The sequence below is a fragment of the Anomaloglossus baeobatrachus genome, chromosome 7 (genome assembly GCF_048569485.1).
Source record: "Anomaloglossus baeobatrachus isolate aAnoBae1 chromosome 7, aAnoBae1.hap1, whole genome shotgun sequence".
In the NCBI taxonomy this organism is placed as follows: Eukaryota; Metazoa; Chordata; class Amphibia; order Anura; family Aromobatidae; genus Anomaloglossus; species Anomaloglossus baeobatrachus.
The window spans coordinates 196,101,652-196,127,187 of record NC_134359.1 but is presented as its reverse complement, the minus strand read 5'-3'; the positions used below and the strand labels follow the sequence as shown (position 1 = coordinate 196,127,187).

The window sequence follows — 25,536 nt, the reverse complement described above, 5'->3', positions numbered from 1 at the left end:
CCCCTCAGGAACGAGGGCGAGGGTTTGTACTCCAATCTCTTTGTGGCTCCAAAAAAGGACGGCTCCTTCCGTCCTGTTCTGGACCTAAAACTGCTCAATAAGCATGCGAACGCCAGGCGGTTCCGGATGGAATCCCTCCGATCCGTCATTACCTCAATGTTTCGAGGAGACTTCCTTGCCTCAACAGACATCAAAGATGCCTATCTCCACCTGCCAATTGCTACGGAGCACCAACGTTTTCTACGTTTTGTGATAGGAGACGACCATCTTCAGTTCGTAGCTCTGCCATTCGGTCTGGCGACAGCCCCACGGGTGTTCACCAAGGTCATGGCAGCAGTGGTAGCAGTCTTGCACTCTCAGGGACACCCGGTGATCCCTTACTTGGACGATCTACTCGTCAAAGCACCCTCCCTCGAGGCATGACAACGCAGCCTGAATGTTGCGCTGGAGACTCTCCAGACTTTCGGGTGGATCATCAATTTGGCAAGGTCAAATCGGTCACCGACTCAATCACTAACGTATCTCGGCATGGAGTTCACACTCTATCAGCGATCGTGAAGCTTCCGCTGAACAAGCAGCGTTCACTGCAAACAGAGGTGCAGTCTCTCCTTCAAGGCCAGTCGCACCCCTTAAGGCGCCTCATGCACTTCCTAGGGAAGATGGTGGCAGCCATGGAGGCAGTTCCCTTTGCGCAGTTTCATCTGCGCCAACTGCAAGGGGACATTCTCCGCCAATGGGACGGGCAGTCAACCTCCCTGGACAGGAAAGTCTCCCTTTCCCAGACGGCCAAGGACTCTCTGCAATGGTGGCTTATTCCCACCTCATTGTCACAGTGAAGATCCTTCCTACCCCCATCCTGGGCAGTGGTCACGACAGATACGAGTCTGTCAGGGTGGGGAGCAGTTTGTCTCCGCCACAGGGCTCAGGGGACGTGGACTCAGCAGGAGTCCACCCTTCAGATCAATGTTCTGGAAATCGGGGCAGGGTATCTTACCCTACTAGCTTTCCAGCAGTGGCTAGAAAGAGAGCAGATCCGAATCCAGTCGGACAACTCCACAGCGGTGGCATACATCAACCACCAAGGAGGGACGCGCAGTCGGCAAGCCTTCCAGGAAGTCCGGCGAATCCTCATGTGGGTGGAGGACACAACATCCACCATATCCGCAGTTCACATCCCGGGCGTAGAAAACTGGGAAGCAGACTTCCTCAGTCGCCAGGGTATGGACGCAGGGGAATGGTCCCTTCACCCGGACGTGTTTCAGGAAATCTGTCGCCGCTGGGGGGTGCCGGACGTCGACCTAATGGCGTCTCGGCACAACAACAAGGTCCCGGCATTTATGGCACGATCGCGCGATCACAGAGCTCTGGCGGCAGACGCCTTAGTGCAAGATTGGTCGCAGTTCCGGCTCACATATGTGTTTCCACCTCTGGCACTCTTGCCCAGAGTACTGCGCAAAAAATCAGATCCGATTGCAGCCGCGTCATACTCGTCGCCCCAGACTGGCCGAGGAGATCGTGGTACCCGGATCTGTGGCATCTCACGGTCGGCCGACCGTGGTCACTACCAGGCTGGCCAGACTTACTGTCCCAAGGGCCGTTTTTCCATCGGAATTCTGCGGCCCTGAACCTGACTGTGTGGCCATTGAGTCCTGGATCCTAGCGTCTTCAGGATTATCCCAAGGGGTCGTTGCCACCATGAAACAGGCTAGGAAGTCCACCTCTGCTAAGATCTACCACAGAACGTGGAAGATTTTCTTAACCTGGTGCTCGGCTCAGGGAGTGTCTCCCTGGCCATTTGCATTGCCTACTTTTCTTTCCTTCCTGCAATCGGGGTTAGAAAAGGGCTTGTCGCTCGGCTTCCTTAAGGGGGAAGTCTCGGCACTATCCGTGTTTTTTCAGAAGCGTCTAGCACGTCTTTCTACGGTGCGCACGTTCCTACAGGGGGTCTGTCATATCGTACCCCCGTACAAGCGGCCGTTAGATCCATGGGATCTCAACAGGGTATTAGTTGCTCTCCAGAAGCCGCCTTTCGAGCCTCTGAAGGAAGTTTCCTTTCTCGCCTGTCACAGAAGGTGGCGTTTCTCGTTGCGATCACATCGCTTCGGCGAGTGTCTGAGCTGGCAGCTCTGTCATCCAAGGCTCCCTTCCTGGTGTTCCACCAGGACAAGGTAGTGCTGCGCCCCATTCCGGAGTTTCTCCCTAAGGTCGTATCCTCATTTCATCTTAATCAGGATATATCCTTGCCTTCCTTTTGTCCTCATCCGGTTCACCGGTATGAAAAGGACTTACGTTTGCTAGATCTGGTGAGAGCACTCAGACTCTACATTTCCCGCACGGCGCCCATGCGCCGTTCCGATGCACTTTTTGTCCTTGTCGCTGGTCCGCGCAAGGGGTTGCAGGCTTCTAAAGCCACCCTGGCTCGATGGATCAAAGAACCAATTCTAGAGGCCTACCGTTCTGCGGGGCTTCCGGTTCCTTCAGGGCTAAAAGCCCACTCAACCAGAGCCGTGGGTGCGTCCTGGGCATTACGACACCAGGCTTCGGCTCAACAAGTGTACCAGGCAGCTACCTGGTCCAGTCTGCACACTTTCACCAAGCATTATCAGGTGCATACCTATGCTTCGGCGGATGCCAGCTTAGGTAGAAGAGTCCTGCAGGCGGCAGTGACACCCCCGTAGGGGAGGGCTGTTTTGCAGCCCTAACATGAGGTATTTTTTTACCCACCCAGGGACAGCTTTTGGACGTCCCAATCGTCTGGGTCTCCCAATAGAGCGCTGAAGAAGAAGGGAATTTTGTTACTTACCGTAAATTCCTTTTCTTCTAGCTCTTATTGGGAGACCCAGCACCCGCCCTGTTGTCCTTCGGGATGTTTTCGTTGTTTGCGGGTACACATGTTGTTCATGTTGAAAGGTTTTTCAGTTCTCCGATGTTACTCGGAGTTAATTTGTTTAAACCAGTTATTGGCTTTCCTCCTTCTTGCTTTGGCACTAAAACTGGAGAACCCGTGATACCACGGGGGGGTATAGCCAGAAGGGGAGGGGCCTTGCACTTTTTAGTGTAGTGCTTTGTGTGGCCTCCGGAGGCAGTAGCTATACCCCAATCGTCTGGGTCTCCCAATAAGAGCTAGAAGAAAAGGAATTTACGGTAAGTAACAAAATTCCCTTCATATGTGTGTGTATATATATATATATATATATATATATATAATGTGTATGTATATGTATGTATGTATATATATATATATATATATGTATGTGTATATATATATATATATGTATATATAATATACACACACTCCTTTTTCTACACGAATAAGCCCATTGACTCTGTTAGTGAATTCACCTGTATATGGAGGAGCAGATTGTATCCAGTGGGAAGCAATAGTATTTCTAGTAGTATAGAGCATTCTAGATAAACCAATTACTGGTAGTGGTAGATCCAGAATACTCAATATTCATAATTTCTTCATCGTTCCTTATGGGAAACCCAGACCATGGGTGTATAGCTTCTGCCTCCGGAGGACACACAAAGTACTACACTAAAAAGTGTATCTCCTCCCTCCTAGCATATACACCCCCTGGATAACCAAATATAGCCAGTTCAATGCTTTGTGTTCAGGAGGCACACATCCACATTCATGCATTCTCATCTGATTTTCATTTTAAAGAGTTGGAAGAAAAGCGGGTTCAAGCTGGACCCCCGGCATGTCCCTTCTCACCCCACTGTGTCGGCGGTGTTGTTAAGGTTGATTTCAAGGCTGGAGCCTTACATGCCGCGCTCCTTCACCATCCCTCGGGCTCTGGCATGAAGTGGGAGCCAGCACGGTTCTCACTGCTTTGCAGGAGACCGGTCTCCATCCGCAGCCCTTTCAGGACCCTGCCGGACGGAGCACTCATCCCTCAGGGACCTGGCCCTGCGTCTCAAAAGCTAAGTATTGAGACGTTATTGTCAGGGGGGTCCCTTGTACTTTAATGTTGGGGAGAGTGTGTTTTGTAACCTTTGTGACATTTCCGGCCGGTTGTCCGGTTTTCACCAGAGAACCACGCCGAGGGTGCCTGAGCGCCGGCCGCATTGTAAAATTTAGGCCCCGGCTTCGGCTGCGGCCTAGTTTCGTTTTCACTGCCCCTGCATGTCAGTCATGCAGAGGGACAGTGCGGCGCCGCCCACCGGCCGTTCAGCTCAGGGGAGGACACTCCTCTCTGATGAGAGGTTCCCCTCCCCTGTATATCCCCTTGGCCCTCCGGTTCCCGCTATTGGACTAGGCCCCGCCCCCCCCTCCTCACTCCGGCGCCATTTTATCAGCGTTCACACACTGATCGGCGCTGGCTGCTGCATCTCTGCAACCTGTCTGGGGGTCCGAGCTGTGGAATCCGGAGGGCACACAAAACGGTCTAGTAAGCCACAACCTCTGGTTTGTGGACTTTCTTATACACTCTCTGGGGGTCATTCTGAAGGAGTGTATTCTTTACTGCAGAGCCTCCACCTCAGCAGCATGTCTCACACTAGGAGCAAGGCTGCAAGGCTGTACTCAATATGCACTGCATGTAAGCTCGTACTGCCTGAACCGAGCACATATCCTCATTGTGATGCCTGCTCTAACATGGTGGTGCCTCAGCCTGGAGTCTCCCCAGTGGTCCCTCCGGCTGCTCCGGCCCCGGTGGCTGAACCCCCGGCTTGGGTAGAACTGTTTTCTAAGTCTATCTCCCAGTCCTTCGCCGACTCCATGGGACACCTGTCCCGGACTCTGCTAACCTTGCATCAGCCCCCTTATCAGGGCGCCTCTGCTTCTTCGGCTCGCTCTGCAGAGCTCACAGAGGATTCTTCATCTGCGCCCAGACCCCGTCCTCCTAAGAGGAGACGCAGGGATCCCTCTCCTTCCTCGTCCGATTCACGAGCCGACCCGCAGGACGAGGAGGATATCTTTACTGGGGGCTCGGACGCTACCTCCATGTGCCCCATTGATCTGACCGAGGGTGATGCAGATGTGAGTGATTTGATTGCGTCCATTAATTCTGTACTGGACCTCAATCCGCCAGTATCAGAGGAGCAACCCTCTCTGGCAGAAAAGCACCAGTTTACCTTGCCTAAGAGAACAAGGAGTGTGTTCTTTAACCACTGCAGTTTGCAAGCCACTGTGTCCAAGCCCAGAGCCTGTTCTGACAAACGCTTCCCAAAGCGTGGTTCTGATGACCGTTATCCTTTTCCACCTGAGGTGGTCAAGGAGTGGGCTCACTCACCAAAGGTAGACCCTCCGGTGTCTAGACTCTCAGCCCGGACAGTTGTATCTGTGGCTGATTGCACCTCACTTAAGGATCCCACTGACCGCCAGGTTGACCTCCTGGCCAAGTCTGTCTATGAGGCGGCAGGGGCCTCGTTCTCCCCATCCTTTCCAGCAGTGTGGGCTCTCAAAGCCATCTCTGCTTCCCTAGAGGAGATGCATTCCCTCACTAGGGACTCTATGCCTGAATTGGTTGCCTTAACTTCCCAGGCTTCAGCCTTTTCAGCCTACGCCATGTCTGCAATGCTGGAGGCCTCTCACCGCACTGCGGTGGTCTCCGCTAATTCCCTCGCTATCCGCAGGATCTTGTGGCTTCGACAGTGGAGGGCAGATGCTTCCTCAAAGAAGTACCTTGCTGGGCTCCCATTTGCTGGGTCCAGGCTGTTCGGTGAACAACTGGATGAAATAATTAAGGAAGCTACTGGCGGGAAGAGTACTTCCTTGCCACAGACTAAAACCAGGAAACCTGTCCAGGGCAGGAACCAGTCGAGGTTTCGTTCCTTTCGTTCCTCTAACTGGTTGTCCTCTAAGCCCTCGGCCTCGTCCACTAACTCAGCCAAGGACCAGAAGCCCACCTGGCGCAGGAAGCCGCGTCCACAAAAGTCTGCAGGAGCTGCTGCCACCAAGGCAGCCTCCTCTTGACTATCTGGCCGAGCCAGCAACGTCCTTGGTCGGTGGCAGGCTCTCCCACTTTGGCGACGTGTGGTTTCAACACGTCTCCGATCAGTGGGTGCGGGATATCATCTCCCACGGCTACAGGATAGAGTTCTCTTCCAGCCCGCCAAACAGATTTTTTCTGTCAACTCCCCCCTGCTCCAAGGCTGCCGCCTTCTCTCAGGCCGTGGCATCCTTGCAGGCCAGCGGAGTGATTGTACCGGTTCCCGCCAGGGAACGGTTCAGAGGTTTTTACTCAAATCTCTTCCTGGTCCCCAAAAAGGACGGTTCCTTCCGGCCCATCCTGGATCTCAAGCTTCTCAACAAGCATGTTCAGGTGCGGCACTTTCGCATGGAGTCTCTGCGATCAGTCATTGCCTCAATGACCCAAGGAGATTTCCTGGCATCCATCGACATCAGAGATGCCTATCTGCATGTGCCAATTGCAGTTTCACACCAGCGTTGGCTACGTTTTGCAATCGGAGAGGAACATTTCCAATTCGTGGCTCTCCCCTTCGGGTTAGCCACGGCCCCTCGAGTATTTACCAAGGTCATGGCAGCAGTGGTTGCGGTTCTGCACCTCCAGGGGTTGGCAGTGATTCCTTACCTGGACGACCTTCTTGTCAAGGCTTCATCCAGCGCAGACTGTCAGCGGAGTGTCTCGCTCACTCTCGCCACTCTTGTTCAATTCGGGTGGCTTGTCAATCTGCCCAAGTCCACTCTGACCCCGACTCAAAAACTCACGTACCTAGGGATGCAATTCGAGACTCTGCCGGCACTTGTCAAGCTGCCCGTAGTCAAACAGCAGTCCCTCCATCTGGCGGTGCGCTCTCTGTTGAGGCCCCGCCGTCATTCCATCAGGCACCTCATGCAGGTGCTGGGTCAGATGGTGGCGTCAATGGAAGCGGTTCCCTTTGCCCAGTTCCATCTGCGTCCTCTACAGCTGGACATTCTCCGCTGTTGGGACAAGCTGACTTCTTCCTCGCACAGGTTGGTGGCTCTGTCGCCACAGACCAGGAGCTCTCTTCAGTGGTGGCTTCGGCCCCTCTCTCTGTCTCAGGGACGCTCCTTCCTGGCCCCGTCCTGGGTGATCCTCACCACGGATGCCAGTCTATCCGGCTGGGGAGCAGTATTTCTCCACCACCGAGCACAGGGCACTTGGACTCCGTCCGAATCAGCCCTCTCGATCAATGTGCTGGAAATCAGAGCTGTGCTCTTAGCTCTCGTAGCCTTTCACCACCTGTTGGCGGGCAAGCACATTCGAGTCCAGTCAGACAACGCGACAGCAGTTGCCTACATCCATCACCAGGGCGGGACTCGCAGCCGCCTGGCAATGTTGGAGGTTCAACGCATCCTTCAGTGGACGGAGGACTCCAAGTCCACCATATCCGCAGTCCACATCCCAGGCGTAGAAAACTGGGAGGCAGATTATCTCAGCCGTCAATCCGTGGACAACGGCGAGTGGGCTCTGCATCCGGCAGTGTTCCGGTCAATCTGCCGCAAGTGGGGCACTCCGGAAGTGGATCTAATGGCATCCCGGCACAACAACAAGGTTCCGGTTTACGTGGCTCACTCCCACGATCCTCAGGCCTTTGCAGCGGACGCGCTGGTTCAGGATTGGTCCCAGTTCCGTCTGTCTTACGTGTTTCCACCTCTAGTTCTCTTGCCCAGAGTCCTGCGCAAGATCAGAATGGAGGGCCGTCGGGTCAAACTCATTGCTCCAGACTGGCCCAGGCGAGCTTGGTACCCAGACCTGCTCCATCTGTCCGTAGAGATGCCGTGGCATCTCCCGGACCGCCCAGACCTTCTCTCACAAGGTCCGTTTTTCCGCCAGAATTCTGCGGCTCTCAGATTGACGGCGTGGCTCTTGAGTCCTGGATCCTGACGGCTTCCGGCATTCCTTCCGAAGTCATCTCCACTATGACTCAGGCTCAGAAGTCTTCCTCGGCCAAAATTTACCACAGGACTTGGAGAATTTTCCTGTCCTGGTGTCGTTCTTCCGGCCATGCCCCTTGGCCTTTTTCCCTGCCGACCCTTCTGTCCTTCCTGCAGTCTGGTCTGCAGCTAGGACTATCCCTCAATTCCCTCAAGAGACAGGTCTCGGCTCTGTCAGTGTTGTTCCAGCGGCGTATCGCCCGGCTGGCTCAGGTGCGCACCTTCATGCAGGGCGCATCTCACATTATTCCGCCTTACCGGCGGCCTCTGGATCCCTGGGACCTTAATCTGGTCCTCACGGCCTTGCAGAAACCCCCTTTTGAGCCTCTTAGGGAGGTTTCTTTGTCTCGTCTTTCACAGAAAGTGGTCTTTCTAGTGGCCATAACTTCCCTCAGGAGAGTCTCTCCTCGGAGTCACCTTTTTTGGTTTTTCACCAAGACAAGGTGGTTCTTCGTCCGTCTCCGGACTTTCTTCCTAAGGTGTTATCTCCTTTCCACCTTTAACCAGGATATTTCCCTGCCTTCCTTTTGTCCGGCTCCTGTTCATCGCTTTGAAAAAGCGTTGCATACTCTGGATCTGGTGCGGGCGCTCCGGATCTATGTGTCTCGCACCGCTGCTCTTAGGCGGTGCACCTCTCTTTGTGCTGACCACTGGTCAGCGTAAGGGCCTCTCGGCTTCTAAGCCGACCCTAGCTCGCTGGATTAGGTCGGCCATTTCCGATGCCTACCAGTGTACTCAAGTGCCTCCCCCGCCGGGGATCAAGGCACACTCGACCAGAGCTGTCGGTGCCTCTTGGGCTTTCAGGCACCAGGCTACGGCTCAGCAGGTCTGTCAGGCTGCCACTTGGTCCAGTCTGCATACCTTTTCGAAGCACTACCAAGTGCATGCTCATGCTTCGGCAGATGCGAGCTTGGGCAGACGCATCCTTCAGGCGGCTGTCGCCCATTTGTGAAGTTAGGTTTCGCCTACTTCTCAGTTTTCTGTTTATTCCCACCCATGGACTGCTTTGAGACGTCCCATGGACTGGGTCTCCCATAAGGAACGATGAAGAAAAAGAGAATTTTGTTTACTTACCGTAAATTCTTTTTCTTATAGTTCCGACATGGGAGACCCAGCACCCTCCCTGTTGCCTGTTGGCAGTTTTCTTGTTCTGTGTGTTTTCACCGGCTGTTGTTGTAGACAGAGGTTCCGGTTGTTCCGGGTTTTGCTCTATCTCTACTTGTGGGTGGATGTCCTCCTTCAGCTTTTGCACTAAACTGGCTATATTTGGTTATCCAGGGGGTGTATATGCTAGGAGGGAGGAGCTACAATTTTTAGTGTAGTACTTTGTGTGTCCTCCGGAGGCAGAAGCTAAACACCCATGGTCTGGGTCTCCCATGTCGGAACTATAAGAAAAAGAATTTACGGTAAGTAAACAAAATTCTCTTTTTTGGTTGAGGATTCATTGTTAGATTCTCAGTTCTGGTTCTTAGAGGGGAAGTCGTAAGTGGAAAAAAAATAATCTGGGGTAAGGACTCGTGCACACCAGGGTATTTAGAACTTGTATACACCTGGATAATGCTTGTGCACTCTAACTATTGCCCCGTGTTTCAGGTTCACCACTATGGGGCATGGCGTGTGGGGGAGATATAGATTGGCCACTGAGCTACAAAATGTTCTCCTGTTCTGTGGCTGTGTCTTGCCCTTCAGAATAAATGAATCTCTTCAGCTTCTGATCTCTATACATTTATTGTCACAGGTTTGTAAATTCTTCTTAGACGCAATAGAAGGCAACAAATATGGATGGTTTTGGGTCTGCCCCGGTGGAGGTGACGTTTGCATGTATCGCCACGCTCTGCCTCCCGGCTTTGTATTAAAGAAGGACAAAAAGAAAGAAGAAAAGGAAGATGAAATATCGTTAGAAGACTTGATAGAAAAGGAGGTATGCCTAATTGCTTGCAAAATGGGTGCAGTCACATTTTTCAGAGCTCTTACTATTGGCAATTGCTTATGACGTCACTACACTCAAGTATGTAATACTGACGGTATTCACGTTTGAGTCGCACCATCTGTGAGCAGAGGATTGTGGCACAACACATCTGGAAACACATGTCTAGCACCCACTGCATACAGATGGGGTTACAGATGTCCTAAACCCCTTGTTCTGGGTTTACTATGTTATATTCTGCTTTCTTACAATGCTTTGTATATTTAGTGAAACATAACAGTATTCTATGAGTGATACCTTTTATTGTCTAACCAGAAAAATGTTATATTTACAAGGTTTCAGAATACAGAGGCTCCTTCTTCAGGCTTGTTTACAAATGAAACCAAAGAGATTTCCCTCATTACCCAAAATAATGGGCCAAAGTAAGGGAAATAAAGATCTGAAAATTATAAACATTTTAGTGTCAATAATACAAAATTATGATTGGAGAAGACTAAAACCGTAGATAAAAACAATTAGTAAGGTCACATAGCTATATAATTACACACAATTGAGAATGAATATGAAAAATATGGTGATGACCAAAAACCCAAAGCAATGAGGTGAAAATAAACCATGTGTAATAGGTAATCAGCAGAGTAAATAAGAATATCAGCTCAATATGCAGATCAAGGAGACAGTCAACCCACAGAATGCAACACTGAATCATAAATGTAATAGAAAATACCTTGAAACATAGTGTGGTTAGATGTGGTCAGAGGGGACTCACAGAGGAGCCGCTATGGGCTTCATTAAAAGGCATGGCTGAATTAGAATGATTGACCCTATTAATATAAGGCAGGCTGAATGGCATATCTGCACGCTCTTCGGCATGATCCCCACTCCTGTGGGGACTCAGCCAATGCAAGATGGGAGAGAACATTGTCAACACGCCGATGAGACTTAATTCATTGCTTAGCCACAGTTTTTGTAAGTTTTCAATATACAATCTTCATTACTTCCTTCATTTGCAGATCCCTTGATATGCAGTTTGTAGCCTGATCAGTTTCCGATTTTTTTTTTTTTTTTTTCTCTTGTAGACGTGTCTCCAATTAATATAGACTGACTGTGAGGCCTGTGTGTCCCTCCCAGTAATATAGGCTGAATGTGAGGCCTGTGTGTCCCTCCCAGTAATATAGGCTGAATGTGAGGCCCGTGTGTCCCTCCAAGTAATATAGGCTGAATGTGAGGCCCGTGTGTCCCTCCCAGTAATATAGGCTGAATGTGAGGCCTGTGTGTCCCTCCCAGTAATATAGGCTGAATGTGAGGCCTGTGTGTCCCTCCCAGTAATATAGGCTGAATGTGAGGCCTGTGTGTCCCTCCCAGTAATAGAGGCTGGATGTGAGGCCCGCATGTCCCTCCCAGTAATATAGGCTGAATGTGAGGCCCGTGTGTCCCTCCCAGTAATATAGGCTGAATGTGAGGCCCGTGTGTCCCTCCCAGTAATATAGGCTGAATGTGAGGCCCGTGTGTCCCTCCCAGTAATATAGGCTGGATGTGAGGCCTGCATGTCCCTCCCAGTAATATAGGCTGATTGTGAGGCCCGCGTGTCCCTCCCAGTAATATAGGCTGATTGTGAGGCCCGCGTGTCCCTCCAGTAATATAGGCTGGATGTGTGGCCCGCCTGTCCCTCCCAGTAATAGAGGCTGAATGTGAGGCCCGCGTGTCCCTCCAGTAATAGAGGCTAGATGTGAGGACTGTGTTCACTGCTCATATGGCAGCACAGTTTCCATCTTGTACTTATCTCCTCTTCATGTATTGTCCTTCTTTCTTTGTCGCTCCATTGGGAGACCCAGACAATTGGGGTGTATAGGCTATGCCTCCGGAGGCCGCACAAAGTATTACACTTAAAAGTGTTAAGCCCCTCCCCTTCTGCCTATACACCCCCCGTGCTCCCACGGGCTCCTCAGTTTTTTGCTTTGTGCGAAGGAGGTCAGACACGCACGCACAGCTCCACAGATTGGTCAGCAGCAGCTGCTGACTATATCGGATGGAAGAAAAGTGGGCCCATATAGGGCCCCCAGCATGCTCCCTTCTCACCCCACTCTTGTCGGCGGTGTAGTTAAGGTTGAGGTATCCATTGCGGGTACGGAGGCTGGAGCCCACATGCTGCTTTCCTTCCCCATCCCCCTCAGGGCTCTGGTGAAGTGGGATCCTATCGGTCTCCAGGCACTGAGACCGTGCTAAATCCACAACTCCTGGGAGACTGCTGGATAGGAGCCGGGTATCGTTCAGGGACATGGCCCTGCTACTTGGAGGTACTCTGTGTCCCCGTGGGGACCGCGCACAGCAACACTCCAGCATTGCTGGGTGTGCTAGTGCACCGGGGACCGCGGCGCTGACCGGGTTAATATGTGCCATTACACACTCAGCGCTGCTGAGTGTGTTTATGTATAGGGACTGCCGCACTAACCGCCGCTGCCAGGGAAACACTGCGGCGCGGCTGGGACTTGTAGTGCGCCGGGGACTTTCGCGCCGGCCGCGCTTTTACGGCGGCCGCGTTTATTACTAGAGTCCCCGGCTTTTTGCGGCCTAGTTTCCTTTCCTCCCGCCCACAGCCCTGACAGGCAGGGGAAGGGCGGGACGCTGCACAGAACGAGCAGCACTGAGGGCTGGAGCATGCTTTGCATACTCCACTCCCCTCACTGTGCACAGTGCAGGCACCAGCTCCCGCTCTTTCTGAGCCACGCCCACGGCTCCCACCTCTCCTCAGGACGCCGGCAGCCATTCCTGTCAGCTCCTTGGACGCTACAGAGGGGGACAAAGTCTGGGAGACTCAGGCAGGGACTCTGGTGGCCTCACAACCGCCTTAGGCTGGTGGTAAGCAGCACCTGTGGTGCTAGCCCCATTGTGCAGTAGTGTAACATTATATGTTTATGGTATACATATTTTACACTGTATGGTGCACAGTTGATTTCTGGCTATATACCCTATTGTGTTACTCAGGGAAGATAATAGCATGGCGCCCACGAAAGGCAGGGGTGCCAAAACACAGGCTTATTATGCTGCCTGCGCCGCATGTATGACCCCGCTACCGGCAGGTTCCACTGACCCTCATTGTGTGCATTGTTCGGCCCCTGTGGCACTTACTCAGCTAGAGCCTCTGCTAAGGGGGGCCCAGGGGGAGCCACCTGCTGACACTGTTCAGGTGACGGGGACAGAGTTTGCAAAACTCTCTGAGACTATGGCTAAGATACTAGAAGCCTTGCAGTCCAGGCCGGTATCTCAGCACAGGGACTCTGTTGAATCTTTGTCCCCTGGCCCACCTCAGTTGGACCAACAATGTCCTCCTGGGGTGTCTCATGGATCCCAGGCTGAGGGTTCTGACACAGACCCCGGCCCCAGACCGACTAAGCGAGCTCGCTTGACAATTCCCTTGACATCCTCATATTGTTCAGGGTCTCAGCGGGGGGAATCTCTAGTTGATGATGCGGACACAGCTGATCAGGATTCTGATCCTGAGGCCGCTCTCAATCTTGATACTCCGGACGGGGACGCCATAGTGAACGACCTTATTGCGTCCATCAATCGTATGTTGGATATTTCTCCCTCAGCTCCTCCGGTGGAGGAGTCAGCTTCACAGCAGGAGAAATTCCGTTTCAGGTTTCCCAAGCGTACACCGAGTATGTTTCTGGACCACTCTGATTTCAGAGAGGCAGTCCAGAATCACCATGCTTGTCCAGATAAGCGTTTTTCTAAGCGCCTTAAGGATACACGTTATCCCTTTCCCCCTGACGTGGTCAAAAGTTGGGCTCAGTGTCCCAAAGTGGATACTCCAATCTCCAGACTGGCAGCTAGATCCATACTTGCAGTGGAAGACGGGGCTTCACTCAAAGATGCCACTGACAGGCAGATGGAGCTCTGGTTGAAATCCATCTATGAAGCTATCGGCGCTTCTTTTGCCCCAGCATTCGCAGCCGTATGGGCGCTGCAAGCTATCTCAGCAGGTCAAGCGCAAATCGACGCAGCCACACGCACGTCCGCGCCACAGGTGGCGTCCATAACCACACAGACTTCGGCATTTGCGTCTTACGCTATTAATGCTGTTCTGGACTCTGCGAGCCGTACGGCGGTTGCAGCCGCCAATTCGGTGGTACTCCGCAGGGCCTTGTGGCTACGGGAATGGAAGGCAGATTCTGTTTCCAAAAAGCGCTTAACCAGTTTGCCAATTTCTGCCAACCGATTGTTTGGCGAGCGTTTGGATGAAATCATCAAACAATCCAAGGGAAAGGATACATCCTTACCCCAGCCCAAACCGAAAATACCCCAACAGAGGAGGGGGCAGTCGAGTTTTCGGTCCTTTCGGGGCGCGGGCAGGTCCCAATTCTCCTCGTCCACAAGGCCTCAGAAAGATCAAAGGAACTCTGATGCATGGCGGTCTAAGTCACGTCCTAAAAAGGCCACCGGAGGTGCCGCTACCAAAGCGGCTTCCTCATGACTTTCGGCCTCCCCCCTCCGCATCTTCGGTCGGTGGCAGGCTCTCCCGCTTTTGCGACACCTGGCTGCCACGGGTAAAAGACCGTTGGGTGAGAGACATTCTGTCTCACGGTTACAAGATAGAGTTCACCTCTCGTCCCCCGACTCGATTCTTCAGGTCATCCCCGCCTCCCGAGCGAGCCGAGGCTCTTCTGCAGGCGCTGGGCACTCTGAAGGCAGAAGGAGTGGTGGTCCCTGTTCCTATTCAGCAACAGGGTCACGGTTTTTACTCCAACTTGTTTGTGGTCCCAAAGAAGGACGGGTCTTTCCGTCCTGTCCTGGACCTGAAACTTCTCAACAAACACGTAAAGACCAGGCGGTTCCGGATGGAATCCCTCCGCTCCGTCATCGCCTCAATGTCCCAAGGAGATTTCCTTGCATCGATCGATATCAAGGATGCATATCTCCACGTACCGATTGCTCCAGAGCACCAGCGCTTCTTGCGCTTCGCCATAGAAAACGAACACCTGCAGTTCGTGGCACTGCCGTTCGGCCTAGCAACAGCCCCACGGGTTTTCACCAAGGTTATGGCTACTGTAGTAGCGGTCCTCCACTCTCAGGGTCACTCGGTGATCCCGTACTTGGACGATCTGTTGATCAAGGCACCCTCTCTAGAGGCATGCCAACACAGCCTCGACGCTACCCTGGAGACTCTCCAGAGTTTCGGGTGGATCATCAATTTTCCAAAGTCAAATCTGACACCGGCCCAATCGCTGACATATCTTGGTATGGAGTTTCATACCCTCTCAGCGATGGTGAAGCTTCCACTGATCAAGCAGCGGTCACTACAGACAGGGGTACAATCTCTCCTTCAAGGCCAGTCACACCCCTTGAGGCGCCTCATGCACTTCCTGGGGAAGATGGTGGCAGCAATGGAGGCAGTTCCGTTCGCGCAGTTTCACCTGCGTCCACTTCAATGGGACATCCTACGCAAATGGGACAGGAAGCCGACGTCCCTCGACAGGAACGTCTCCCTCTCTCAGGCGACCAAAGCTTCCCTTCGGTGGTGGCTTCTTCCCACTTTATTATCGAAGGGGAAATCCTTCCTACCCCCATCCTGGGAGGTGGTCACGACGGACGCGAGTCTGTCAGGGTGGGGAGCGGTTTTTCTCCACCACAGGGCTCAGGGTACGTGGACCCAGCAAGAGTCCTCGCTTCAGATCAATGTGCTGGAAATACGGGCAGTGTATCTTGCCCTGAAGGCGTTCCAGCAGTGGCTGGAAGGCAAGCAGATCAGAATTCAGTCAGACAATTCCACAGCGGTGGCATACATCAATCACCAAGGCGGCACACGCAGTCGGCAAGCCTTCCAGGAAGTCCGGCGGATTTTGATGTGGGTGGAAGCCACGGCCTCCACCATCTCTGCAGTTCACATTCCAGGCGTGGAAAACTGGGAAGCAGACTATCTCAGTCGCCAGGGCATGGACGCAGGGGAATGGTCCCTTCACCCGGACGTGTTTCAGGAGATCTGTTGCCGCTGGGGGGTGCCGGACGTCGACCTCATGGCGTCCCGGCACAACAACAAGGTACCGGTGTTCATGGCACGGTCTCAAGATCCCAGAGCTCTGGCGGCAGACGCCTTAGTTCAGGATTGGTCGCAGTTTCAGCACCCTTATGCGTTTCCTCCGCTGGCACTGTTGCCCAGAGTGTTACGCGAGATCAGGGCCGACTGCCGCCGCGTCATCCTCGTCGCTCCAGACTGGCCGAGGCGGTCGTGGTACCCGGATCTGTGGCATCTCACGGTCGGCCAACCGTGGGCACTACCAGACCGACCAGACTTGCTATCTCAAGGGCCGTTTTTCCATCTGAATTCTGCGGCCCTCAACCTGACTGTGTGGCCATTGAGTCCTGGATCCTAGCGTCTTCAGGGTTATCTCAAGACGTCATTGCCACTATGAGACAGGCTAGGAAACCAACGTCCGCCAAGATCTACCACAGGACGTGGAAAATTTTCCTGTCGTGGTGCTCTGCTCAGGGTTTTTCTCCCTGGCCTTTTGCCTTGCCCACTTTTCTGTCCTTCCTTCAATCTGGACTGGAAAAGGGTTTGTCGCTCGGCTCCCTTAAGGGACAAGTCTCAGCGCTCTGTGTTTTTCCAGAAGCGCCTAGCCAGACTTCCACAGGTACGCACGTTCCTGCAGGGGGTTTGTCACATCGTTCCTCCTTACAAGCGGCCGTTAGAACCCTGGGATCTGAACAGGGTTTTGCTGGTTCTTCAGAAACCACCATTCGAGCCAATGAGAGATATTTCTCTCTCACGCCTTTCGCAGAAAGTGGTTTTTCTAGTAGCAGTCACTTCACTTCGGAGAGTGTCTGAGCTAGCAGCGCTGTCATGCAAAGCCCCTTTCCTGGTTTTTCACCAGGACAAGGTGGTTCTGCGTCCGGTTCCGGAATTTCTCCCTAAGGTGGTATCCCCCTTTCATCTCAATCAGGATATCTCCTTACCTTCTTTTTGTCCTCATCCAGTTCACCAATGTGAAAGGGATTTGCACTTGTTAGATCTGGTGAGAGCACTCAGACTCTACATTTCTCGTACGGCGCCCCTGCGCCGCTCGGATGCACTCTTTGTCCTTGTCGCTGGCCAGCGTAAAGGGTCACAGGCTTCCAAATCAACCTTGGCTCGGTGGATCAAGGAGCCAATTCTCGAAGCCTACCGTTCGGCTGGGCTTCCAGTTCCCTCAGGGCTGAAGGCCCATTCTACCAGAGCCGTGGGCGCGTCCTGGGCTTTGAGGCACCAGGCTACGGCTCAGCAGGTGTGTCAGGCGGCTACCTGGTCGAGCCTGCACACTTTCACGAAACACTATCAGGTGCATACCTATGCTTCGGCGGATGCCAGCCTAGGTAGACGAGTCCTTCAGGCGGCGGTTGCCCACCTGTAGGAAGAGGCCGTTTTACGGCTCTCTTACAAGGTATTATTTTACCCACCCAGGGACTGCTTTTGGACGTCCCAATTGTCTGGGTCTCCCAATGGAGCGACAAAGAAGGGAATTTTGTTTACTTACCGTAAATTCCTTTTCTTCTAGCTCCAATTGGGAGACCCAGCGCCCGCCCCTGTTTTTTTGTGTACACATGTTGTTCATGTTGAATGGTTTCAGTTCTCCAATATTCCTTCGGATTGAAGTTACTTTAAACCAGTTTATAATTCTTTTTCCTCCTTCTTGCTTTTGCACCAAAACTGAGGAGCCCGTGGGAGCACGGGGGGTGTATAGGCAGAAGGGGAGGGGCTTAACACTTTTAAGTGTAATACTTTGTGCGGCCTCCGGAGGCATAGCCTATACACCCCAATTGTCTGGGTCTCCCAATTGGAGCTAGAAGAAAAGGAATTTACGGTAAGTAAACAAAATTCCCTTCTTTGTAGCCTGTTTTTTCTGCTTCTCTGAGATATTTTCCCCTCATCTCTGCTGTGAAGATCTGTGCAAAACCCCAACTCTGCTGCTATCGTTAACACTGGGAGGGCAGCAACAAAAGCCGTTCAGTGCTGTGATTAGATATTTTTACTTTCTCCAAAAGCAGCCTATTTAATGAAGGACTTGGAGGAAAAATACATAAAACTGGAATATAATGTTCCCAAAAAGAGCTGGTAAAATGTAAGAATTTTGATAAAAAAATAGGTCATAGTATACATAATAGTACAAAAGGTAAAAACAAACGGTAGTTCAGTATTGGACACGCCGGCACTGCGCACTGTCACTTTTCATGGGTAAGCATGGGGTCACTTTATGCTGCGGTGTAACTGCAGATTCCTAGTACATCTACATACTCTATCCGTTTACCTCCTATTTATGTATGGTCCCCACGCACACCAGTGTTGACAGTCTCTGGATTGAGAACCTTATAGTGGTTGGACCATAATATTATTGTAAGAATTTTTTTATTGATGTGCATGTGCAATTTGTAGCACTGAGCATCTTAATGCGCACTCCTTTAGTACCATATGTAACTATTGCTACCCCAGTTCGTTCTTATTTCTAATTTTTTGCGTGGTGACTTTTTTTTTTTTTCTTTTTTAATCTTCAGTACTGAACTATCATTTGCATTTCCATTTTGATCTATGATGTATGTGTATATATAGCTCTACTTGAACAGGAGTTCCCTTATTGGATTATGGTTCTTTTGGAGCCTCCCCTTAGTGATCTATTTTTTTTGCTGGCTGCATGTGGGCTGAGACCCGAACTGCCCAATCACCAACTTCCATTAGGGTTCAGGTCAAGTCCGAGTCCAGAACCAAACTTTAAAGTCCAGATGAACCCGCCAAGCCAAATTTTGAATTTCAACGGGTCCGCTCATCTATACAGTAGTGAGGTGAGGCTTCTTCAAGCTACTGCCTCCCGGCTGATTACACCTGCATGCTCTGGAGTCTGCCTCATGATGAAGTGCCAGCATCCATGTCGCCATTAACCCTGTTGAAGTCCTGCTGGTTTGAGAGGCTCCGTTGGTTCCTAGTGCGTTCAGGTTATTACAGCTGTTGCCAGTATCTTTCTAATCCCCGAGTCCTCTGTACAGTAATTAGACAGGGAAGGGCTTGTGACTTTATGGGCTTCTCTGACACTTAAAAAGGGTGGAAGCCTCAGGTGAAGACGTTTACAACACCAAAGGCCCATCCCTCATAAAGTGAACAGGTGCCATTTTCTGGACACAAGGACATTGGTTCTGTGTATTCACGCCTTAGCAATCATCCTTTACACACTCACCATATACTCTACACAGAGAAGGTAGAGAAGACGATATGGGGTTGTGTGGTCTTCATAGATAATCTGAGGACTCTACCATATATTCTCCTCAAAGTTACGCTCAAGTTTTCTTTGTCGCTCCTAATTGGGAGACCCAGACAATTGGGTGTATAGCTACTGCCTCCGGAGGCCACACAAAGTATTACACTAAAAAGTGTAAGGCCCCTCCCCTTCTGGCTATACACCCCCCCGTGGGATCACGGGCTCCTCAGTTTTATGCTTTGTGCGAAGGAGGTCAGACATCCACGCATAGCTCCACTGTTTAGTCAGCAGCAGCTGCTGACTATGTCGGATGGAAGAAAAGAGGGCCCATACTAGGGCCCCCAGCATGCTCCCTTCTCACCCCACTTTCTGTCGGCGGTGTTTGTTAAGGTTGAGGTACCCATTGCGGGTACGGAGGCTGGAGCCCACATGCTGATTCCTTCCCCATCCCCATTAGGGCTCTGGGTGAAGTGGGACTTTACCGGTCTCCAGGCACTGAGACCGTGCTCCTTCCACAGCCCCCGGAATCGGCTGGATATGGAGCTGAGTATCGTCAGGGACAGGGCCCTGCTTCGTTAAGGTACTCTGTGTCCCCGGGCATACCGCAAGGGGGAACACGCAGTCGGCAGGCCTTCCAGGAAGTCCGGCGGATTCTGACGTGGGTGGAAGACACGGCATCCACCATATCCGCAGTTCACATACCAGGCGTGGAAAACTGGGAAGCAGACTTTCTCAGTCGCCAGGGCATGGACGCAGGGGAATGGTCCCTTCACCCGGACGTGTTTCAGGAGATCTGTCGCCGCTGGGGGATGCCGGACGTCGACCTGATGGCGTCACGGCACAACAACAACCTCAGGTTTATCTCATGAAGTGGTTGCCACCATGAGACAGGCTAGGAAACCATCCTCCGCCAAGATCTACCACAGGACGTGGAAGATATTCTTATCTTGGTGCTCTGCTCAGGGAGTTTCTCCCTGGCCATTTGCATTGCCTATTTTTCTTTCCTTCCTGCAGTCTGGGTTGGAAAAAGGTTTGTCGCTCGGCTCCCTTAAAGGTCAAGTCTCCGCGCTATCCGTATTTTTTTCAGAAGCGCCTAGCGCGACTTCCTCAGGTACGCACGTTCCTGCAAGGGGTTTGTCATATCGTCCCCCCTTACAAGCGGCCGTTGGAGCCCTGGGATCTGAACAAGGTCCTAATTGCTCTCCAGAAGCCGCCTTTCGAGCCTTTGAAGGATGTTTCCCTTTCTCGTCTTTCACAGAAAGTGGCCTTTCTAGTGGCGGTCACGTCTCTTCGGAGAGTGTCCGAGCTGGCGGCGTTATCATGCAGACCTCCCTTCCTAGTATTTCACCAGGACAAGGTAGTTCTGCGTCCAATTCCAGAATTTCTTCCCAAGGTGGTATCCTCCTTTCATCTCAACCAGGATATCACTTTACCGTCTTTGTGTCCGCATCCAGTTCACCAATTTGAAAAAGGTTTGCATTTATTGGATCTGGTGAGAGCACTCAGGATCTACATTTCCCGCACGGCGCCCCTGCGCCGCTCGGATGCACTCTTTATCCTTGTCGCTGGTCAGCGTAAGGGGTCGCAAGCTTCCAAATCCACCCTGGCGCGGTGGATCAAGGAACCAATTCTTCACACCTACCGTTCTGCTGGGCTTCCGATTCCATCAGGACTGAAGGCCCATTCTACCAGAGCCGTGGGTGCGTCCTGGGCATTACGGCACCAGGCTACGGCTCAGCAGGTGTGCCAGGCGGCTACCTGGTCGAGTCTGCACACTTTTACCAAGCATTATCAGGTGCATACCTACGCTTCGGCGGATGCCAGCCTAGGTAGACAAGTCCTTCAGGCGGCGGTGGCCCACCTGTAGGAAAGGGCTGTTTGACGGCCCTATCACGAGGTATTCTTTTACCCACCCAGGGACTGCTTTTGGACGTTCCAATTGTCTGGGTCTCCCAATTAGGAGCGACAAAGAAGAAGGGAATTTTGTTTACTTACCGTAAATTCCTTTTCTTCTAGCTCCAATTGGGAGACCCAGCACCCGCCCTGTTTTCTTAGGGATTTTGTTTTTTCGGGTGCACATGTTGTTCATGTTGAAGAGTTCAGTTCTCCGATGTTGTTCCTCGGATTGAATTTGTCTTTAAAACAGTTATTGGCTTTCCTCCTTCTTGCTTTTGCACTAAAACTGAGGAGCCCGTGATCCCACGGGGGGGTGTATAGCCAGAAGGGGAGGGGCCTTACACTTTTTAGTGTAATACTTTGTGTGGCCTCCGGAGGCAGTAGCTATACACCCAATTGTCTGGGTCTCCCAATTGGAGCTAGAAGAAAAGGAATTTACGGTAAGTAAACAAAATTCCCTTCTTTGTTAGTATGAGCAGAAATAAAAGCTCTACTGCAGCGGATAGACTCAAGGAATTAGCTAGAAAAGACCTGTTGGACAACACCCGAACATTAAAGGGGTTTTCCACTACTAATCTGACCCCCCCCCCCCCCTTCATTTATCCTAACTCTTCCTAACTAGCAACTTCCCAATATACTTCTGCTACCTACCCTGCTCCTGTAAGCTGATCTCTCTGCAGTGTGTATATTCCTGTGTTGATGGTTTACCTTTTTGTCTGGAGACCGGAATCGGACAAACTGAGCAGGGTACGTCACTGGTGGGGGCGAGGCGGCCTCTGTGAGTGACCGCAGTCTGAGCACGCATGCCCAGATCACACTTCACTCTCCTCTCAGCCTGCTGTGCTGTGCAATGTGATATGCTATCTAATGATTGTCACATCACAGCGCAGACTTCACTCTCCTCTTGGCCTGCTTTACAGTGTGGTGCTTTCATCTGGCAAGCACTGAGATATGCTTACAGGAGCAGGGTAGGTAGCAGAAGTAGATTAGGAAAATGTTAGGAAGAGTTATGATAAAAAAGGATCACATTAGTAGTGGAATATCTCTTTAACCCCTTCACGACGGTCCGATTTTTGCGCTTTAGGGATTTTTCTTTGTCGCTCCATTGGGAGACCCAGACAATTGGGTGTATAGCTTCTGCCTCTGGAGGCCACACAAAGTATTACACTTTAAAAAGTGTAACCCCTCCCCTCTGCCTATACACCCTCCCGTGGATCACGGGCTCCTCAGTTTTATGCTTTGTGTGGAAGGAGGCACACATCCACTCATGCATTCTCATACATAGTTATGACGGATGGAAGAAAAAGAGGACCCCGATGGGGTCCCCGGCATGTTCCCTTCTCACCCCACTATGTCGGCGGTGTTGTTAAGGTTGAGGTACCCATTGCGGGTACAGAGGCTGGAGCCACATGCCGTCTCCTTCACCATCCCTTATGCGGCTCTGGGAGAAGTGGGATCCTAAGCGGTCATCCACGTGCTGGGACCGTGCTCCATCTGCAGCCCCTGGTGGAACCTGCCGGTCTGGAGCTTCTTCACCCCCAGGGACCGGGCCCTGCAACTTGGAGGTACTCTGTGTCCCCATGTGTGGACTGTACAGGGAGGGAGGTCGCTCCCTCTCCCCGGAAGCCGCGGTAGTTCCGTCCGTTCGTTTTTCGGCGGACCTCCGCGCCGACCGTGCCTGCTTGTCGGGCACGGCCTTAAATTTAGTCCCCGGCTTCGTCGCAGCCTAGTCGAGCAAAATCCCGCCCCCGGGCCTGCCTGTCAGGGGCAAGGGCGGGATTACCGACATGACATCGGTTCTGAGGGCAGGAGCATCTTTGCATGTCTCCCCCCACCCTCATTGACCACTTTGGGACTCCAGATTCCCGCTCTTTGCTGGCGCCGCCCTCGGATCCACGCCCCCCCTGTGAGCTCCGGCAGCCATTTTTAGCATTCTGTGGTGGATGCTACTCAGCGACACAGCTCTGCAGCTCTGGGGGATCCAAGACAGGGAATCTGGAGGACACACTCCGCTCGTTAGCGGTCGGTAAGCCACACCGGTCACCCGGTGTTGGTCCCCCTAGGGTGCCGTGATTATATATATATAAATATATATATATATATATCTTTCTTCGGCGCTCTATTGGGAGACCCAGACGATTGGGTGTATAGCACTGCCTCCGGAGGCCACACAAAGCAATTACACTAAAAAGTGTAAGGCCCCTCCCCTTCTGGCTATACACCCCCAGTGGGATCACTGGCTCACCAGTTTTCTGTCAATCAGGGTAGGGGAGAGACGCTGCTCAATTAACAGCGCCGAGGGCTGGAGCTTTATTTACATGCTCCAGCCCTCTCACTAGGCACAGGGGGAAGCAGACTTCCCGCTCTTCGTCGGTGTACGCCCAGGGCCCGCCCCCCCTCTCCACAAGGACGCCGGCAGCCATTACACATGCGGTCTGGCTGGGGAAAGGCAGCAGGCTCTGGGAGACCCAGACTAGAGGGATTTCTGGCGTCCACACACCGCTCCTAAGCGGGCGGTAAGCAGCACAGTAGTGCTGGCCCCTCTAGTGCCTCAGTGTTATATTAGTGTACTTTTTTCTTGGTACCATATATATATATATATATTTATATAGTGCACTGTAAGGTCGCTTCTTGGCTGGACACCCTGTACTGCTCTGAGGAGGCAGCAACATGTCATCCGCAAAACGCAAGGCTGCCAAGGCACGGGCTGTGTACACTGTTTGTACTGCATGTGGGGCTGATCTACCGGCAGGCTCCAATGACTCACATTGTGTGCAATGTTCAGTCCCAGTGGCACTTCGTCAGCCAGAGCCTATTGTGGTGGTAGCCCAGGCAGAGACGCCTGTGAACCCTGCCCCGGTGACGGGGACAGACTTTGCAGTGTTTGCTGATAAAATGTCTGTGACTATGACAAAAATCCTGGAGACCTTGCAGGCCAGGCCAGCTCCTCAGACCATGGACACTGCTGTGTCTATGCTCTCCGGTCCCCCTCAGTTGGAACTAATCCGTACTTCAAGGGGGTCTCAAGCATCACAAGCTGAAGTCTCTGACTCAGATGACAGTCCCAGGCAGCCTAAGCGAGCTCGCTGGGAAAGACCCTCGACGTCATCACACTGCTCAGGGTCTCAGCGAGAAGAGTCTCTCTGTGATGAGACTGAGGACGGTGATCAGGATTCTAATCCTGAGGCCCCTCTCAATCTGGATGCCCCTGATGGTGACGCCATGGTTAATGACCTTATATCGGCGATTAATAGACTGTTGGATATTTCTCCACCAGCTCCTTCAGCAGAGGAGGCAGCTGCACAGCAGGAGAAGTTCCATTTCCTGTATCCCAAGCGTAAATTAAGTGCTTTTTTGGACCACTCTGACTTCAGAGAATCAATCCAGAAGCACGACGCTCATCCAGACAAGCGTTTCTCTAAACGTTCTAAGGATACCCGTTATCCTTTTCCCTCTGAAGTGGCCAAACGCTGGACCCAGTGTCCAAAGGTGGATCCCCCAATTTCCAAGCTTGCGGCTAGATCTATAGTCGCAGTAGAGGATGGCGCTTCACTTAAAGATGCCAACGACAGACAGATGGACCTTTGGTTGAAATCTGTCTATGAATCTATCGGCGCGTCGTTTGCTCCAGCATTCGCGGCCGTGTGGGCACTCCAAGCTATTTCAGCTGGTCTGGCACAGGTGGATGCTATCATGCATCCAGCAGTACCGCAGGTGGCGTCCCTAACTTCGCAAATGTCTGCGTTTGCGACCTATGCTATCAATGCTGTCCTAGAATCTACGAGCCGTACCTCTATGGCGGCCGCCAATTCTGTGGTTTTGCGCAGAGCCTTATGGTTAAAGGACTGGAAAGCAGATGCTGGTTCCAAAAAATGCTTAACCAGCTTGCCATTATCTAGAGACAGACTGTTTGGTGAGCCATTGGCTGAAATCATAAAACAGTCCAAGGGTAAGGACTCTTCCTTGCCACAGCCCAGAGCAAGTAAACCTCAACAGAAAAAGTGGCAGTCGAGGTTTCGGTCCTTTCGAGGCTCGGGCAAGGCCCAATTCTCCTCGTCCAAAACGACCCAGAAAGGACAAGGGAGCTCAGATTCCTGGCGGGCTCACTCACGCCCCAGGAAAGCAAATGGAGGAACCGCTTCCAAGGCGGCTACCTCATGACTTTCGGCCTCCTCCCTCCGCATCCTCGGTCGGTGGCAGGCTCTCCCGCTTTTGCGACATTTGGCTGTCACAGGTCAAAGACCGGTGGGTAACAGACATTTTGTCTCGCGGGTACAGAATCGAGTTCAGTTCTCGGCCTCCACTTCGGTTCTTCAGAACCTCCCCACACCCCAACCGAGCAGATGCCCTGCTGCAGGCGGTGGACTCTCTAAGAGCAGAAGGAGTCGTGATCCCTGTCCCCCCTCAGGAACGGGGGCGAGGATTTTACTCCAATCTCTTTGTGGTTCCAAAAAAGGACGGCTCCTTCCGTCCTGTTCTGGACCTAAAACTGCTCAACAAGCATGTGAACGCCAGGCGGTTCCGGATGGAATCCCTCCGCTCAGTCATTGCCTCAATGTCCCAAGGAGATTTCCTAGCATCAATAGACATCAAAGATGCTTATCTCCACGTTCCGATTGCTG

At 52.2% G+C, this 25,536-nt stretch overlaps 1 protein-coding gene across 1 annotated transcript in view; it reads left to right on the top strand.

Annotated features, from left to right (window-relative positions):
* ZC3H15 (zinc finger CCCH-type containing 15) overlaps positions 1 to 25,536 on the top strand; it is a 112,740-nt gene that overhangs the window by 38,321 nt on the left and 48,883 nt on the right. The window contains exon 6 of the mRNA XM_075319063.1: positions 9,606 to 9,788. Coding sequence (XP_075175178.1) covers positions 9,606 to 9,788 — 183 coding nt within the window. The remainder of the gene's footprint in view (positions 1 to 9,605; positions 9,789 to 25,536) is intronic.